The 19,718-nt window shown below is 42.9% G+C and overlaps 1 protein-coding gene across 1 annotated transcript in view; it reads right to left on the bottom strand.

Moving 5' to 3' along the window:
• Positions 1 to 609: 609 nt before the first annotated feature.
• Positions 610 to 19,718, bottom strand: part of SLC35B4 (solute carrier family 35 member B4) — a 41,426-nt gene continuing 22,317 nt past the window's right edge. The window contains exons 3-10 of the mRNA XM_008707582.2: positions 11,728 to 11,830; positions 10,150 to 10,199; positions 7,678 to 7,759; positions 7,397 to 7,457; positions 5,781 to 5,890; positions 4,427 to 4,502; positions 1,802 to 1,877; positions 610 to 952 (exon numbers count right to left, since the gene is read on the bottom strand). Of these exons, the coding sequence (XP_008705804.1) occupies positions 709 to 952; positions 1,802 to 1,877; positions 4,427 to 4,502; positions 5,781 to 5,890; positions 7,397 to 7,457; positions 7,678 to 7,759; positions 10,150 to 10,199; positions 11,728 to 11,830 (802 nt within the window). The 3' untranslated portion in view covers positions 610 to 708. The remainder of the gene's footprint in view (positions 953 to 1,801; positions 1,878 to 4,426; positions 4,503 to 5,780; positions 5,891 to 7,396; positions 7,458 to 7,677; positions 7,760 to 10,149; positions 10,200 to 11,727; positions 11,831 to 19,718) is intronic.

The raw sequence follows: 19,718 nt of genomic DNA, 5'->3' as shown, positions 1-19,718 counted from the left end.
AGCCTCCACCGCAGCCCGACCACCAGGACTCTCAGACGGACAGGCAGCCGCACCCCCGGCGAAGACGCCCTCCGAACACCTCACGCTCCCACTGGGAGCCAGCCCCGCGCGCCGGGCCCCGACGAGAGCCAGCCGCTCCCGGCCACGCCGCAGCCCCGTCTCCGCTCCGGGCTGAAGGGCTTCTCGTAGAAGACGGGGGGAGAACCGAGTCATACACGATCTTTCTGTCTTAGGAACTCGGTGCCACGGGGATGCGCTGAAGGGCTGTTCTAAGCACAGACAGCAGACGACTTCTGCACAGGAAAACAAAACCAAAGCAAGATGCGGGAAAGGATTCCCACCAGTCATGCTCCAGTGCGACAACGGCTCGGCTCACAGGGACAACCGCAGCTTTTCCAGTCCCGATGTCACCGGGGTCTCGGTTCACAGGGCCACTCAGTTGTTTCCTGATGATGATGCCTGGAACACCTCACTGGCTGACCGTGCTGTTGGGGTGGGGGGGGGGGGGGGGGGGGGACGTTCATAGAAATTCAAGTCTTCATCAATCCATGAGAATGCTCTCCAATAAACAACCTGATTTCTGTGGTAAAGAAGTAGAAAAAAACATGGTTGGTTCAATACTTAAGCACTAACGAACGTGAAATGGCCGCCAGACCTTCACCAGACCCTGGCGCGTTAGGACACTGCTCTCGCTGCTCCAGACAGACCTCAGTTTTTCTTGTCCTTCTGAAGCTGGCTTTTTGTGCTCCCTAGATTGTTCCACACTTCTGTGTACATCAGGGTCCCAATGAAGACAAACAAGGTACCCAGCCAGTGCCACAGAGTGAAAGGGTTCTGGAAGTACAAGATGGAAAAGATGAGGCTGACAAACTTGCGGAGAGTCACAACAAGGGTGACGGTAAGGGAGGCGCATTCTGTGGTGAGAATGAAGACGCCCCGGATGCACACGTACCTGGAGTGGTGGGGTTAAGGTGGTTTTCGGTAGACTACAGAGAGAACCCCAGGGAGAACATTCTGGCAACGCTCTTGATTTAAATGTTCATATTCGAAGAACCAGAAAACATGGGGGTGGGTTATGGCTGCTCTGAGGCTCTTCCTTAGTAGAAGACCCTGCAGAATGAACGTCCTGCCATTCATTTGTGGACCCTAACTTGAAACCGCCGGCAGGCCTCCCATTACCCTTGTTCTGAATTCTTCACACGGTTTCCGGTGAGGGTTCCCTCCCAAGTAGTGACAGAAGGTAGGTAACACTTGCAATAAAGGTCAGCAAACCTCCTTTACAGGACCCAGGGCTCACCTCCTCATCTAAAAAGGAACTCTGCGGGCAAGTCTATTATATCAGAGGAATGAGACCAATCTCGATCTGTTTCATGGTTTCAAAGCCTTAATGATTTTTATAACGTACTTAAGGTCGTTCAAAAGAAACATTTAAAAAATTAGGTTTTAGTTACTTTGAAATTTCTTGCAGAATTTGGTGGCAGCTTGTGACATAGCCTAGGCTACTGAAAAACTCCAGTAGAAATCACAGAGCGTTCGTGTCACATACTAATAGTCACCCATTGATTTCTACACCTCCGCCCAGAGCAATTCATGCTGCCCAGTGACTTACTGGCCTCCGGCAGCACTAACATCTCTCTGGCCCCCCACGAAGGCACTAACGGGGTGGGCAGCTCTGGCTCCGGAAGCACAGAAGAGATGAAGGCAGAAACGAAACTCAGGGCACCGTGCCATGAGAAGAATGAACATTCCTATGTCAAAATATCACGGAGCAGACCCCACCGCAGAGGAGCGCAAAGGATACTGAGTGATGACGTTCATGAGGAGGTAGAACCACATGATGGGCACGGCCACACCAACGACTGGGACTTGATATAACTCTGCAAACATGAAGAGGGGAGACAGTCATATTTTTGACAGCTTAATGGAGACTGAACATAATTAGAGGCCGCAACGTTACTTCCCTTGCAAGTAGATCTGGACCGTACGGACAGCACTTTACTTGCCTTGATTCTAGGCTGCATCGGTCTCAAGAGTCATTACATTGATCTCTTAAATTATTTACTTAAGCTGTAAAGTAAACTCTTCACCATCCACCTGAATAGGACCCCACTTAACAAAGAAACGGACACAGACAGAAGTTAAAAATGACATGGTCTTAACTGATAATCGACACAAGAGTAAAGACAACTAAATGCCATTTGGAAATATCTTCAATCCCAGTTGAAGAATTCAAAGCTAAACAAGGCTCTACTTTTTATACTCTATGAAAACAGCAATTAAAAACTTAAAAAATCCTAATCTGGAAACGTGGTAGTGGAATTGGCAGCCACTGGGTTGGTAGTAGTACCAACTGGTGTGTTGTTTGGGTTTTTTAAATCAATTTCATAATGCTTACATTAAGGGGCAATACAAGTATTTATATTCATTCTAAGGAATTAATCCTCATTAATTCAAAAGAAGAAAAATATTCTCCATTGATGGGAGTACTATTTATAATGAGGAAAAATCGAATCAATCTCAATGGCTAATCTTAGAGCAATGGCTGTGTAAGCAAAGGAATGTTCACTAAATGAGGCAGGACACATTTGATTTAAAAAGAATCATGAAGATTATACAGACTCACTTAAAAAAGGCGGCAAGTGAAAAAGTATAAAATTATACAAGGATGACAACTATGTAAGAATATATGTAAACAGTATCTGGAAAGAAACTGGTAAAATGAAATTAGCTGATGTCTAAGGCAATGGAACTGTAACGTTCCTTCCTTTATATACATTCTTATGTTAGTTTTATAAAATGAGGCTTGTATGGTTAAATATTAGGGAGGAAATAAAATATTCGAGATCAAAGAGAGTAAGGACACAAATCCTCAAAGATCAGTTTTTAAGAATTCCTAAGGTTGTTCGGGGGGTTGAATTATACAGTATAACTTAGGAAATTCTAACAGTGACAGTGAGATCCGGTTAGTAAATGAACGTTACTTTTCTTTTGCAAAAAATAAAAAGCCATATATATAAAGGTAATATAACTGTCTGGACTAGGGGGAAATCCCCATAATCTGGTACTCTATTGTCTGCTGTAGTCAGCGTGTACTGAAATGAAAAGAGAGTTAACAAGTATTATTACTGTTGAATAACCTCAGATCCATTGTATCAATTTGCTGGGCAAGAGTCAATCAGTAGGACTCAAAATATTCAGGTGGGTATTCAGTTCTCTTAACAAACTCAAGGAGAACAGGTTCATCTGAGATAACCCAAGGCAAGCAAGACCAAAAAAAAAAAAAGCATACACTTAACTCAGGGATGATTCTGAAGACGTTGAAGGCAGATTCTAAAAAAGATTTTATATAAATACCCATCTCTGTGACTTTTAGAAGCAGTGTTCTAGTAATTAAATCAAAAATCAGTCCCAAGGAATCTAATATGTTTATGTCAGTAGCCCTTCTCTACGCGGGGACTCTCAAGAGACCTTAAAAATCTTTGTGTCAAAAATGTGTCAATTGTACCTTCCAAAAAAAAAAAAGTCAGAAATGACTGAATAATTGAGAGCCTTAAAAACCTTCCGACACACATGACCTTCACTACACATTTTTGGTGGGTAAAGGGGACAGTCCACACCACGGACTCCAACAGAAAGCATTCACCACTTCCCAGCGCAGGTCCTGACGGCCGGCAGGCTTACAGGCCACATACCGCCGTTCCGCAAAATACACTCGCCCTTTTAGATGTGAGCAACGTAAAGCCTTAATTTTACACGTTTCTTTGTTCCTGTGTGTTCACTGGTCTGTGTAACCACTATGTCTTTTAGTTGATAATTGCATCAGGTAAGTAATTCAAGTTAATTGGCAATTTTTAGCTAGTTGACTAAACAGCCCCTTTAACAAGTAATTGCTAACTTACCCTGTGGACCTCTGAACTATTTTGCTTATTCCTGCTGCNNNCCTACCCTGGACACCTTGGAAAAAAGCCCCCTCATGGTGTTTATTTCCCCCTCGCTCCAAACGAGCTAGGACGGGGCGTGCGAGCGGGGCTGCCTCCCGCACCAGCAGAGGACGAGCCCGAGCAGACAGAGCTGCATGGCTGCCCAGGTGCGCACGGCCCCCCCCTCTGCAGCGTGTTGCTTTTGCATTCTCCAAACATCCAAATGCCCCACGCGCAAGCGCAAACACACCGATTCCAAAGCGAAAGGGAAAAATTGAGATACTCTCTTACATCGTTTGCAGATAACTGAGAAGCACCTATAAAAGCTTTTGCCGCTGCAACTGCTGACGGACAGCACTAGATCCCCGGGGCGCGGAACGGGGATCGCTTCCGATAGGACGGTGATTTGGATAAGATCATGAAAAAAGCAGCGGTCAAGTCAACAGCAAAACTGAGAGCTGGCCTCAGAACCTGTCAGGCAATTCCACCGGATAACCCAGACTCACCAGACTTATTGAACAGAACGGCGTGGTCATAGATATCGGAAGCCAGGAAGATGAAGCCAGGAAGTGGAAGGGCATGCTACGGGAAGAAAGATTCCACGTAAATTGACAGACACATTACGGGATACGTAGAGCAGCTTTACAATGACTTCCAGTTTTACAAGTTGTTCGACAAGCAGGATCAAGAAAAGCAATTTGGACTTGTTAGGTTAAACGTATGCAGGGCTTCGGACCACGTGACACTGTCCAGCGTGCGACCGACCCCACACGGCAGCTCTTGCCCTTACGGAGTGGAGTCCGATGATCACCACACACTCGACAGAAACAATGGAGCCATCATCCTTCCCGCAACAAAGGGAAAGTTTAAACTCACAGTCATTGGGCCCATAGGATTTGCTACATTTTGCTGCTTTTGAAAATGGCTTAGCAAATGTAAAGGACTTAAAAACTACCAAGAAGGCAAAGGCGGATTTCAGGGAGTTTAGGAACTCATGGGAAAAAGAAATCTGAGGACAACACGAGGTCAAGGGTAATGAAATGAAGCCAATAATGAAAAGAGGATGAAGAGGAAAGGACAGGTAAGTGCAGGTGAACGCGCCTGACGACAACCCCCCAGCACCACGGGATGGAATCGCAGCTGATGTTACGGGCCAGCTACTCTGGGCCAGCTACTGCTCTAAAAGAAAGGTGTGAACCAGATAAACCGTTCCTTCTTTTTTAAAATTCCCGGCCATATACTCCAGCTCCGGTTAAATATCTCAACCCGATTGTCTGCAACTTCGGTACAAAAAGCCAGCCCTGAAGGCATCTCTAGCATCTGGAACCTTGAGGGACTGTGCTTCGGATGTTCTCTCCACGGGAGAGAGGTTGGAGGAAGAGCAGTTACAGGAGGTGGCTCTGGCTCGGCAGTTTCCAAAAAAAGCAGAAACACACAGAATTAGCTAATGAAGCTCTCTTGTTGGGTACAGAGAGCTCCCCAGAGGGACTGCTCTCACCCCTCATTCCCCCCCCAAATGCCTGCCTGCCTGCCTGCCAACGTCCCCCTCGGCATGTTGTTTCTGAAACTTATTTTCCTGCTCCAAGTTTCCATACTGGATTTAACTTGATTTCATCTCTGGGAACAAGGAGGGCGAAGGTCCTCATCCCCAGACGTTGTTCCTGGTTAGCAGACACGCTAGGTTCACACTGACTGTTCACGATCACCTCATGTAGAGAACCGTGGCTCAGAATACACAGTAGTAGCCTATTAAAAATACTTGGTCCTTCAACTACATCAGAAAACAATGCATATTTCATTTGAAATAACAGATTACAACTTAGTGCTTTGTATCTTCCTCAGGTTCAAGAAACTGCTTACATTATAAAACAAAGCCTCCTTGGAGTGTTTCCCAAATTGTTTGTATAGGGTTTCCTGGAAAATACCCATCCTCGCTGACATCAGAAGTGCAAACGTCAGTGCCCCAATACCTAAAAAAAAAAAAAAAAAAAAAAAAATCAGGTTACAAGATACTAGATTTGCTCATTTCCAGGTATTTTCCTAAAGAACACTGACTGTTCTACATTTATTACAAGCCAGGTGCAGAACGTGTACAAAATTTTTAAAAGAAATAAAAATCAACCACAGTATCACTACCTACTCTTTGACAGTTTACTCTCTATATGTATATATTTTATACTAAAATAGGATCGTAATGAATATACAATTGTACATCTTGCTTTTTTCATAATCTTTTTCTTGGATTTTCCTTCAAGTCATTCATTAAAATTTCTTCATTCATTAAAATTCATGGCTCCATCACGTGGCGGGACCATATTAAATGTCTTACAACATGAGAATGATTAGATTACTTCCAATTATTTCACCACTAAAATCAGTGTACATCCTTGTACATAAATCTTTAAACAAAATGTTGATGATTTCCCTTAGGATTATCCTTAGGATAAACTTTCCTAAATGAAATTACGGAGTCAAAAGTTGTAGACATTTTTAAAACTCACTACATAGATTTTTCCAGAAAGGCTGTGTTAATTTCTAATAAACAGTCTATACAAAAATGGTTGTCTTATGGCACCCTCAGCAGCAATGAGCATAATTGTTTACTATCTTGCCATTTTAAGACTCCAAAAATAAAAAGGTACTGCATTTTGGTTTCAATTTGCATCTCTCTGATTCCAAGAGTACTGAGGCTGAACATACAATAATCAGACATTAATTTTTCCCCACGAATTGTATGTTCATATCCTCTGCAAATTTTTCTTATTGGATAAAGGGTTTTCTAACAGCTCATAAAGATTTTTCTATGTGAAGGAGAACCACCTAAAGGGATAAAGTTTCAAAGCCAAGCAGCAGGGAGAACCGAGTTCTTTCATTGCTGTTTCTCTTCTGCTCAGTCTCAATCTGTTACTGCTGCCGCTGACCGCACTTGGAAAGAGTTTCACCTCCACATCCTCCAACATGAGGCCAAAGCTCTAGAGGAGCTGTCTAATTAATTCCACAAAGAGATACTCATTTTTAAAAATTCCCTAGGAGACTCCGATGATCAGTCAGGTTTGGGAACACTCATTATGGAAGAGCTAACTTATGAAGAAAATGAATCTAAGATTTCAAAATGAGTCCCTTGGAAATTTACTGCTTCTACGCAGGAGACAGATCATGAAGAAATGGAGGACACTCTAAGCACTCGCTCCCAGAGAGAGTGACAGGCGACCGGACGTGCTCGTTTCTTTCTATACCAGCGGCAGCCAAGGAGATCGTGGATCCCTGTTGTGGAACACACCTCCCTGAGCAGGGACACTTTCATGTTTTCATGTTCTGAACCCCAAAGTTCAGAGACGGGGGATCCCAGGTGCGTCTCTCTTCTGTGGCATAATCTCTTTAGCCAGAGTTTCTTGCCAAGAAACCTGTCCCTCAGGACAAAACTCCGCAAACAGAACTGCAGAGGCAACGAGCTTTCTTGTAATTACTGTACTTGCCTAGTAGCCACCTTAAAAACGCCTGGAATCCGTCATTCTCACCCGAGCTGGACTGGGAAGTCTAGGGAAGAAAGAAGAAGACCAGGTAGAGAGACCAGAACCACAAGCAAGGTGCCTGGGCACAAAGAAACGGTCTGTGTTACCCATTCCCCTGTGCTCTTCTCTTGCAGAGACCCGATCCTTCTATTGCACAAACCTGTAGACGTACTGCATCAATAAAAAAACACCAGGCCCCCCATGGCAAGTACTGAATAGAAGTGATTTGTGGAAGCGATTCTTACCACCTGCTTTGCTGACATGAAAGTGCAAATAAATATCCCCACAGACACCAGGGCGATGGAGGTATATTTGAACACGCTGTATCTGCAAAAACAAGCACAAGAGCACCTCAGGAAGGGAAAAGCACGGATACGAACTTCCACATGCTGTGTGCGGCCAGATGTTGCGTCACAGCACAAACCACCAAAATACAGCTGAGGGGGTCACACGTGGACGTCTGGCGTGAAAAAGCACCAGGATGCTGCCTGATGACTAAACAGCCTTCGTGTTGCTTAAAATAGTTTCAGTTAGTTGGTGGACCGAGAGATTGTTTCACCGGAAAGCAAAAACAAAAAAAGACATAGACCAGACATGACACTCCATTATGCTCCAGTCCCAGTGAAAGCCAGACACATCTTAACGGCCGCCTGGGGCTCTTCCGGTCTTTAAGGGCCCAAACCTGAGTGTCAGAGACACCCCACGCAAGAGGAAGAACGGAGTATCGGGACAAGTAGCAGGATTCAGTGCACACACACACACACAAATCAACTGTCCATTGTCAGGAGAGGACTTTTTTTTTTTTTTTTTAACACCTCTGAATGACTTAAATGTTTTTAAATGTTGGCACAGTTGGCTATAACAGGACTACTGGCAGTAAGAACAGTGGCGTTTCATATTAACTAAAACAACATCATGTTAACATCCCTCTCGGGCTCTCACTGATAAAGCGGAAGGCCTCAGGCAAGAGTGAGAAGGAATTAAAATTACAGGATGAACCATCCGAGGTTTTCTAGTCAAATACTTTCTACAGTTCTGGTCACATGACCTCATAAAAGGCCAACAGGACTGGCTAAGCAGCAGATCAGGGGCCAAGAGCATCCCGCCGGCGGAGAGAGGCAGGGTGAGTAACAGGCCCCGCGGAGGCAGATAGAAAAAGTAAGGGAACTCTTCAGTCTGGAAAGATTAAGACAGGGAGAGTTTGTAATTCGGGCCTAAAAATTAACAAAGGGCAGGTTAAAGTAAGCATAGACTTGGTCTTCAAATTCCAGAATGAGGAACACACTATGAACCTAAGGGGCTCTACTCAAGATAACACAAAAGGAGATAATAACTTACTAATTCCTGATCTTAGATGGACACCTTAGGGAAATTTCTGCTCTCTGGGTGATACACACCAAGGAGAGTCAAAAAGGCTTCCTTGGATAGATTCAAGATGACAGATCCAAAACAAGTTCTCCAGGGAAACACAGATGTTTAAGAAAGGCCCCTGACATTTTGGAGCACTATCAGGAGAATACAGTCCTTTTAAAATATGTTCTTTTGTAGCCCTATTATGAGCAAAATCAAAGGTTAGAAGGCCTGCAGGTCTGTCCCAACGTCAAGTCTACACTACCGAGAAGTGCGGCAGTCACTTCGATGTAACAAACCCACCCAGTACATATGAACACTTACGTGGAGAGACCTGGAAAAGAAATCAACTACAGCTGTACTTATCTGGGGAATCCATAAGCCTCCAAAGATAACGGGTTCATGATAAGGAGCCTAGCAGGACAGGACAACTGTCCTTCCTCGGGCACAGCCCTTACTACTTAAAAACTCTAGGTTCACACACTTTTAATTGACAGCACTTTCTAAGCTGGTGTAGAGTTCTAACACTGGGGCTAGATACTGAATACAGAGAAAAGCTGGCGCGAGCTTGTACGACTGTGATCTTAACAGTGAGGGTGCACTTCCCCTGAGAAATGCTCCAGACTGAATGTGCGGACTCTCCCCAGTGCCCTTCCTCCCTGGGGCAAGGAGGGTAAGGCTCAGAAGGAAGGTGGGAGACAAATACTTTGAGAAAGTATCCCAGGTATTTCTGGTATTTCCCAACCGTATCCCAGACAGAAGCACTGGTGACAGCCACAGAGAACAGTCCTGAAAGTTTTCATTTCATCTCTTGGCCCTTTGGGTCTTTGTTAGGAATTTCCTTTCTAACTATGGGTATCGTTAGTCCATCGCGTTGTACCGATAAACACCTTCTTTGACAGCGCTGTCCAAGAACCTCCGTGAAGTTGCAAATGTCCCATATCTGGGTTCTCCAACATGGTTGCCACTAGCCACGTGTGGCTACTAAGCACTTAAAATGTGAGAAACTAAATATTTATTTTAAGTAACTTAAACGTAAAGAGTCCCACGTAGCTGGTGGAGACCACATGGGACAGCGAAGTTCTAGACCAACTGGCTTTGGGGGTTACTATGGCAGTAAAGAGCCAATGATGACAAGGGCTACTTTGTTCTACACAGAGAACATGCTGCTCCAAAGCCACGGAGGGCTGGGGGCGGGGCCCCTCCCTGGTCCACTGCCTCAGGATACACGCACCGTCACAGACAGAACCCAGAAACCAGCCGGATGATCAAGAGCAAACTTATCACCACTAGAGAAAAGGAGCCCAGCGCATGGATGGGGCTCAGGAGATCCTTCTATACATAAAATACGAAAGTGTATCGTTTACCTTTTCTTCAAAATGATAATTCCTAGGATCATGTTGGCAATTAGAGACCCCTGTAAGAGGAGACAACCGTAACAGAGTTTTAGTGCACCAGCAAATAATTCAAGATAAATAAGAACACGGACAAACAGGAAAAAGAGCCAGAAAGGAGGACGTTACGATGAATAATTAGTAAGTTTCACTTGTTCTTATAATGGCAAAAAGTACAAACTATATAAATCTGTTAAGTAAATTAATAAAACCTTCTGAAGACAACAACGAGAATGAAAATGATCAATTCTCTAAATATTGGTCAGAGCTAAAACTAAAGCTAGCAGATATTATAGACTTAATTTTGTTAAATTTTCCATCTAATTTATGAGAGCTTTCGCCAACAAGCAAATTAATGAAAGAAGGCATGCTGGGATCTTTCTCTTCTCTGGAAAGCTGGCGCTCAATCAGCAAGAGTTTATGGAAAGTCTATTATATGCTCACTACTTTGAAAGTCATCTTTGTAATTATAATCAGCTCTGAAAAGTCCCTTCGAGGATAGCACTTTAATCTCCCAGAAATCTCAAACTACGCAGAAATGTTATCATTCCAATGGTCTCCAATTTTGCATTCTCCTGCAATCCTAACTACATTCCCCCTGAAGTCTTTCCTGCTCGTGAGAGGAAGAAAAAAAACCTCTGCTGCTCTGGGAGAAACCCCACCTTCATCAAGAATTTCCCTTCTTTGGGGCGCCTGGGTGGCTCAGTCAGTGAAGCGTCTGCCTTCGGCTCAGGTCATGATCTCAGGGTCCTGGGATCGAGTACCACGTCGGGCTCCCTGCTCCACAGAGTCTGCTTCTCCCTCTGCTTCTGCCCCCACCCCCCAGCTCATGCTCTCTCTCTTAGATAGATAAATGATAGATGATAGATAGATAGATAGATAGATAGATAGATAGATAGATAGATAGATAATCTTTAAGAATTTCCCTTTAGAGCGCCTGGGTGGCTCAGTTGGTTAAGCGTCCCACTCTTGGTTTCGGCCCAGGTCATGAGATCAAGCCCTGCATCAGGCTTCACACTCAGCGGGGAGTCTCCTTGAGATTCTCTCCCTCTGCTCCTCACTGTACCTGTGCGTGTGCATGCTCTGTCTAAAATAAATATTTTTTAAAAAAAGAATTTCCCTTTACTTAATGGTCTCAAAAGTTTCTTGCTTTAAAAAAAAATCAGAAAAGGGAAGTATCAATTTTATGTACTAGAAGTAAATGTAATTTTATGAAAGAAACCAAAAGTGATGAGAAATTAAGTTAAATAACAGTCATAGCAAGTCTGAATATAAAATCAACCAGATGAGGGAAATTAAACATAAAATCTGTTTCCCAAGGAAATTTTAGCTCCTTTTATATTGATCAACCATAAGACTTCAGAGGGATGAAAGTCAACCGTCACACTCTGCCTTACTGCACAGATGAAAGCCAGCCTTTGCTCACGCATCCAGGAGACCTATTCTTACACACTAGACTTTACTTGTTATAAGACCTTTCTACTGCTGTCAAGTGTTCCATCGACCCACTTAGATTTCCCAGAGGAACACACACAAGCCGGCAGCACTTACAGATCTAAATATCATATGCAGGGGCATGGCGATGTTGAGATTCAGGGCATAGTTGTTCACCACGCTGACGGTGAAGAACATGGTGACCATCACAGCGTAGTACCTGAAATGCAGAGATCACAGCACGTCACACAAAATCCACTATTTCAAGAACATCACGTACAGGAGGAAATATTTTTGCTTAGAAAAGTATTTTGTTTTAGTTCCTCTAGATTAAAAGAGTGTATCACTACTACAACATAAAGTCAATACTAAGCACATAGAAAAATACATCCAAAGCCAGACTTACGTGGAAAAAGTATGAATTATAGAATATGTTTTAAGAAACACTATTTTTAATCTTTTTCCAGTATACTCTTAGTATTTTTCAAGCAATTTAAAAGTAGGCTTCAAAAAACATTATCTGAGGGGGCGCCTGGGTGGCTCAGTCGTTTAAGCGTCTGCCTTCGGCTCAGGCATGAGATCCTGGAGTCTTGGGATCGAGCCCCATGTCGGACTCCTTGCTCAGGAGGGAGTCTGCTTCTCTCTCTCCCTCTCCCGCTCCCCTTGCTTGTGCACTCATGCCCATGCTCTCTTTCAAATAAATAAAATCTTTAAAAAAACAATAAAAAAACAGAGGAGAGGAAAAGATGGCTGAGGACTAGGGGACCCCTTTTTCGGCCGGTCCCCTGAGTCGAGCTGGATAGGTACCAGACCAGCCTAAACAACCACGGAATCAGCCTGAGACGCAGGAAGATACATCTGGATCTCTACAAATGAACATCTCCAGCGCTGAGTATTGAGGTACGAAGCGGGGAGCCGTGAAACCGCGCACAGACATAAGATAAACGGAAGGGGGAGAGAGCCGCCACGTTTGGGCGCCGGAAGCGGTAGCCACCTGCACGGGGGAGCGGGGGGACTTGGGGACTAGCACCCTCGAGAGAGCAGACTGAGCCTGGGAGTGCGCGCAACCAGACCGAAAAGCGGAGCTCTGGAGCGCTCATTGGAACCGGACTGAGACTGGGAGCTCGGGAGCACATGCGAGACCAGACAGAAAAACAGCGCTCTGGAGCACATGCGAACCACAGTGAAACAGGGAGCTCGGGGGCGGCTGGAGGTGTTAGAAGCACAAAGGGCAGAGACGTGCCAGCCCTGGAAGTGAGGGCTGGGAGACCAGCTGGGGGGTGCACAGCCCGGGACACTGCAGGGTTTTTGGCAGCACCGACAGAAACAGAGTTAAGGTGATCAAGAGAGCTCGGTGGAGAGCGGACTGTGACCTCTCTGTTCTGAGACAGAGGCTAGGATACGGCCACTGCTGCTCTGACTCTCAGAAGTATCACAGAAAACCACCAGGGAAAGCCACCAGGGAATAAAAGCCCGGAATTAGTGGTTCACATTGTGCCCATCCCCATCCCCCCTTGCAGGGGACAGGGCGACTCTACCCAGGTTGCCTGAGTATCAAGTGCAGCAGGCCCCTCCCCCAGAAGGCAGGCTGAAAAATCAAGAAGCCCACATCCCTAAGGTCCCTATAAAACAAGTGCACACTGCCTGGGTCCTGGTCAATAATTTGGGCTCTGGGCAATCCCGCAACCTCTCCTCATCAGAATGACGAGAAGGAGAAATCCCCCCCAGCAAAGAAAAGATAATGAGTCAGTGGCCTCTGCCACAGAACTGATGGATATGGATATAACCAAACTGTCAGAAATGGAGTTCAGAGTAACAATGGTCAAGATGATGTGTAGACTTGAAAAAAAATATTAATGAAAAAATTAACGAGAATATAGAATCTCTAAGGGCAGAAATGAGAGCGAATCTGGCAGAAATTAAAAATGCTATGAATCAAATGCAGTCAAAACTAGATGCTGACTGCCAGGGTGAATGAGGCAGAAGAATGAATTAGTGAATTAGAGGATGGGATGGTAGAGAGAAATTGAAAACAGAAACTTGGCTCAAAAAAATCCAATCTCAAGAATGTAGAATATGGGAGATTACTGACTCAATAAAATATTCCAATGTCAGAATCATCGGCATCCCTGAGGGGGTAGAGAAAGAGAGAGGTCTAGAAGAGATATCTGAACAAAATGTAGCTGAGAACTTCCCTAATCTGGCAAAGGAAACAAGCATTCGTGTCCAAGAGGCAGAGAGGACCCCTCCCAAGGTCAATGAGAACAGACCTACACCATGTCACGTCATAGTGCAATTTGCAAATATTAGATCCAAGGATACAGTATTGAAAGCAGCCAGGGGGAAGAAAATCCTTACGTACAGTGGGAAAAATATCAGAATAATGTCAGACCTGTCTCCAGAGACCTGGCAGGCTAGAAAGGGTTGGCAGGGTATTTTCAAAGCTCTATCTGAGAAGAACATGCAGCCAAGGATCCTTTATCCAGCAAGGCTGTCATTCAGAATTGATGGAGATAAGGACTTTCCAGGATTGGCAGAAACTGAAGGAATTCGTAACCACCAATCCAGCCCTACATGAGATATTAAGGGGGAGGTTCTATAAAAGTAAAAAGGCCCCAAGAGTGATACAGAACAGAAATTTACAATCTATAGAAACAAAGACTTCACAGGCAACATGACATCATTAAAATCATCTCTCTCAATAATCACTCTCAACGTGAATGGCCTAAATGCTCCCATAAAACGCCACAGGGTGGCAGACTGGATAAAAAAGACAACCCATCCATTTGCTGTCTACAAGAGACTCATTTTGAACCTAAAGATATATCCAGACTGAAAATGAAGGGATGGAAAACCATTTTTCATGCCAATGGACCTCAAAAGAAAGCTGGGGTAGCAAATCTCATATCAGACAGATTAGATTTTAAACTAAAGACTGTTGTTAGAGATACAGAAGGACACTATATTATTCCTAAAGGATGTATCCAACAAGTGGATATGACAATTATAAATATCTATGCCCCTAACAGGGGAGCAGCTAGATACACAGCCAACTCTTAACCAGAATAAAGAGACATATAGATAATAATACGTTAATAGTAGGGGACCTCAACACTTCGCTCTCAGCAATAGATCACGTAAGCAGAAAATCAACAAAGAAACAAGGGCTTTGAATGACATACTGGACCAGATGGACCTCATAGATATATATAAAACACTACACCCCAGAACAACAGAATACTCATTCTTTTCGAATACACATGGAACTTTCTCCAGAATAGACCATATACTGGGTCACAAAAGAGGTCTCAACAGATACCAAAAGACTGAGATTATTCCCTGCATATTCTCAGACCACAATGCTTTGAAACTGGAACTCAATCACAAGGAAAAATTTGGAAGAAACTCAAACACTTGTAAACTAAGAACCATCCAGCTCAAGAATGATTGAGCAAACCAGGAAATTAAAAATCAATTTAAACAATTTATGGAGACCAACGAGAATGAAAACACATCGGTCCAAAACCTATGGGACACTGTAAAGGTAGTCCTAAGGGGAAAATACATAGCCATCCAAGCCTCACTCAAAAGAATAGAAAAATCTAAAATGCAGTTTTTATATTCTCACCTCAAGAAGCTGGAGCTGGAACAGAAGAACAGGCCTAATCCACGCACGAGAAGGCAGGTGATCAAGATTAGAGCAGAGATCAATGAATTAGAAACCAGGAGCACAGTAGAGCAGATCAAAGAACTAGAAGCTGGTTCCTTGAAAGAATAAATAAGATCGATAAGCCACTGGCCAGACTTATTCAAAAGAATAGAGAAAGAATCCAAATTAATAAAATTATGAATGAAAAGGGAGAGATCGCGACCAACACCAATGAAATAGGAAGGATTATTAGAAACTTTTATCAACAACTTTATGCCAATAAATTAAACAAACTGGAAAAAATGGATGCCTTCCTGGAAACCTATAAACTACCAAGACTAAACAGGAAGAAATTGATTATTTTTTTATAATAATATTTTTTTATTATGTCAGTCACCATACAGTACATCCCTAGTTTTTGATGTAAAGTTCCATGATTCATTACTTGCGTATAACACCCAGTGCACCATGCAATACGTGCCCTCCTTAATACCCATTTCAACAGACTGATTATTTATGAAGATTGAAGCAATGATCAAAAACCTTCCCAAAAACAAGAGTCCAGGGCCTGACGGATTCCCCAGGGAATTCTACCAAACATTCAAAGAAGAAATAATACCTATTCTCCTGAAGCTGTTTCAAAAAATAGAAACAGAAGAAAAACTACCAAACTCATTCTATGAGGCCACTATTACCTTGATCCCCAAACCAGGCAAAGACCCCATCTAAAAGGAGAATTACAGACTGATATCCCTGATGAATTTGGATGCCAAAATTCTCAACAAGATCCTGGCTAATAGGATCCAACAGTACATTAAAAGGATTATCCATCAAGACCAAGTGGGATTCATCCCTGGGATGGGATGCAAGGTGGTTCAACATTCACAAATCAATCAGTGTAATAGATCATATCAACAAGAAAAGAGTCAAGAACCATATGGATCCTCTCAACTGATGCAGAAAAAGCATTTGACAAAATACAGCATCCTTTCCCGATTAAAACCCTTCAGAGTGTAGGGATAGAGGGTACATTCCTCAATTTCATAAAAGCCATCTATGAAAAGCCTACAGCAAATATCATTCTCAATGGGGAAAATTGAAAGCCTTTCCCGTAAGATCAGGAACACGACAAGGATGCCCACTTATTCAACATAGTACTAGAAGTCCTTGCAACAGTAATCAGACAACAAAAAGGGATAAAAGGTCTCCAAATCGGCAAAGAAGAAGTCAAACTGTCTCTCTTCGCAGATGACATGATACTCTATATGGAAAACCCAAAAGACTCCACCCCCAAACTACTAGAACATATAGAGCAATTCAGTAACGTGGCGGGATACAAAATCAATGCTCAGAAATCAGTGGTATTTCTATACACGAACAATGAGACTGAAGAAAGAGAAATTAGGGAATCCATTTCATTTACAATAGCACCAAAAATCATACGTTATCTCAGAATTAACTTAACCAGAGACGTAAAGGATCTATGTTCTAGAAACTACAAATCACTCTTGAAAGACATTGAAGATGACACAAAAAGATGGAAAAATATTCCATGCTCATGGATCGGAAGAATAAACATAGTTAAAATGTCTATGCTACCCAGAGCAATCTACACTTTCAATGCCATCCTGATCGAAATACCAATGACATTTTTCAAAGAACTGGAACAAACAGCCCTCAAATTTGTGTGAAACCAGAAAAGGCCCAGAATCGCCAAGGAATTGTTAAAAAGGAATCACCTTATGCCAGTTAGAATGGCAACAACTGGCAAGGCAGGACACAACAAATGTTGGAGAGGATGTGGGGGCATCACGTTGCCGGATTTCAAGCTATACTACGAAGCTGTGATCACAAAGACAGCATAGTACTGACACAAAAACAGACACACAGACCAATGGAACAGAATACAAAACCCAGAAATGGACCCTCGGCTCTTTGGGCAACTAATCTTTGACAAAGCAGGAAAAAACATGCAGTGGAAAAATGACAGTCTCTTCAATAAATGGTGCTGGGAAAATTGGACAGCTACATGCAAAAGAATGAAACTTGACCACTCTCTCACACCATACACAAAGATAAACTCCAAATGGATGAAAGACCTCAATGTGAGACAGGAATCCATCAAAATCCTAGAGGAGAACATAGGCAGCAACCTCTACGACATCGGCCAAAGCAACCTTTTTCATGACACATCTCCAAAGGCAAGAGAAACAAAAGATAAAATGAACTTGTGGGACTTCATCAAGATAAAAAGCTTCTGCACAGCCAAGGAAACAGTCAGAAAAACTAAGAGGCAGCCCACGGAATGGGAGAATATATTTGCAAATGATGCTACAGATAAAAGACTGGTATCCAAGATCTACAAAGAACTTCTCAAACTCAATACACAAGAAACAAATAAACAAATCATAAAATGGGCAGAAGATATGAACAGACACTTTTCCAATGAAGACATACAAATGGCTAACAGACACATGAAAAAATGTTCAAAATCGTTAGCCATCAGGGAAATTCAAATCAAAACCACATTGAGATACCACCTTACACCAGTTAGAAGGGCAAAAATTGACAAGGCAGGAAACAACAAATGTTGGAGAGGATGTGGAGAAAGGGGATCCATCTTACACTGTTGGTGGGAATGCGAGTTGGTACAGCCTCTTTGGAAAACAGTATGGAGGGCCCTCAAAAAGTTAAAAATTGAGTTGCCCTATGATCCAGCCATTGCACTACTGGGTATTTACCCCAAAGATACAGACGTAGTGAAGAGAAGGGCCATATGCACCTCAATGTTCAAAGCAGCATTGTCCACAATTGCTAAATTGTGGAAGGAGCTGAGATGCCCTTCAACAGATGACTGGATTAAGATGTGGTCCATATATACAATGGAATATTACTCAGCCATCAGAAAGAACGATTACACAACATTTGCAGCAACATGGATGGGACTGGAGGAGATTATACTAAGTGAAATAAGTCAAGCAGAGAAAGACAATTACCATATGGTTTAGGCCGGTGATGGGTATTAAGGAGGGCACGTATTGCATGGTGCACTGGGTGTTATACGCAAACAATGAATCATGGAACACTACATCAAAAACTAAGGATATACTGTATGGTGACTAACATAACATAAAAAATTATTATAAAAAAATAACAAAAACAAAAAACGGTGTCTGATAGACATCAATAGGTTTTTCAGTGAATGGATAATATTTATTATCATTATCACATCTTTGTATGTAATCGTTAATTCTCCCAACCATTTCCTCTATATACTTGTTTCTACTATTAATTTTCACAATTCCTTTCTAAAGAAAAGATGTGCTAAATTAAGGGTGACTTTCAATCTAGCAACTGTTAAAATTATCTCACATTCTGAACTGGTGACCTCTGAATTGAGGATATTATGTGACAGCTACAGATTTGTATTTAAAATCAGGGCCCCTGTTTTCAACAGTTTATAGGTCTTTAAAATAATAATAAAAGCAAAAACTAAAAAATAAAATACAGTAACCCTAATAACTTAGAGGAAAGGATAAATATAAATGAACAACTATGAATAAACGAATTAAATAATTTTGCACTTGTATGTCCCATTTTTATCTAGAAAATATTTTAAATGCCTTTCATATATATTAGGTTAATCCCTATAAAACTGCCATCTTTTTGGTAGGTCAATCAAAAGAGTTGAAAAGCAGCAATTTCACATGATTCAAACTAATACATTCAAAATGAGAAAAATCTCTGAAGTAAATAGCTAAAGAATGCAGGGCAAGGGAAAATAAGCGGTTCTACAACCTTCAGGAAACGTTGAAAGTCTTTGGGCACAGATCCCCACATTTTCACCTTGGCACATCTGAAGAATGACAGCACTGAGATTCCAGTTACCTTCCTTGACAAGAACCCGCCTGATATTGCGGGTTGGATATGGACCGACATGCCCTAACCAGCAGCCACGCCGGGGCTAAATTACCACAGTCAGTCAAGTCTGAGGAGCCTCAAACAGGACACAGTATTACAGACATGCAAAATTACTGCTGTTCCAAAGAAACCCACAGATCCACAGTGGTGCCGCTGAGGTTACGGACGCAAGTCAGCAAACCAAGACGTAATTCCTCACCCAAGTGCAATTTCAACCAACCTGCCCCCCACCCGGGAATGTCATCTTTCACCAGTCGATATAGAATTTCCTGGTCAATACTAGGGAATTTACTGATAGAATGGGATGTCAGTTTTAAATGGCAAGCAGAAGCCTCCAAAAGGTTCGAAATTCCAGAAGAGTCTCACTGAAAGACTCACGGTAAACAGCCAATGAAAGTGAGAAAAGGGGCCTAAAACAAGACTGTAGAACCGACATGACTGCTGTTCCCCTCCGTCCCCTGCATACACATCCTAGCCAGCCTCTTATGAACGGCCTTTCACTCTCAAGAGATAAACAGTTATTTTTAGAATAAGACCA

The sequence above is a fragment of the Ursus maritimus genome, unplaced genomic scaffold (assembly GCF_017311325.1).
Source record: "Ursus maritimus isolate PB19 unplaced genomic scaffold, ASM1731132v1 scaffold_3, whole genome shotgun sequence".
Lineage (NCBI taxonomy): Eukaryota > Metazoa > Chordata > Mammalia > Carnivora > Ursidae > Ursus > Ursus maritimus.
Note: the sequence above shows the minus strand (reverse complement) of the source record. Positions and strands in the feature narration are given on the sequence as shown.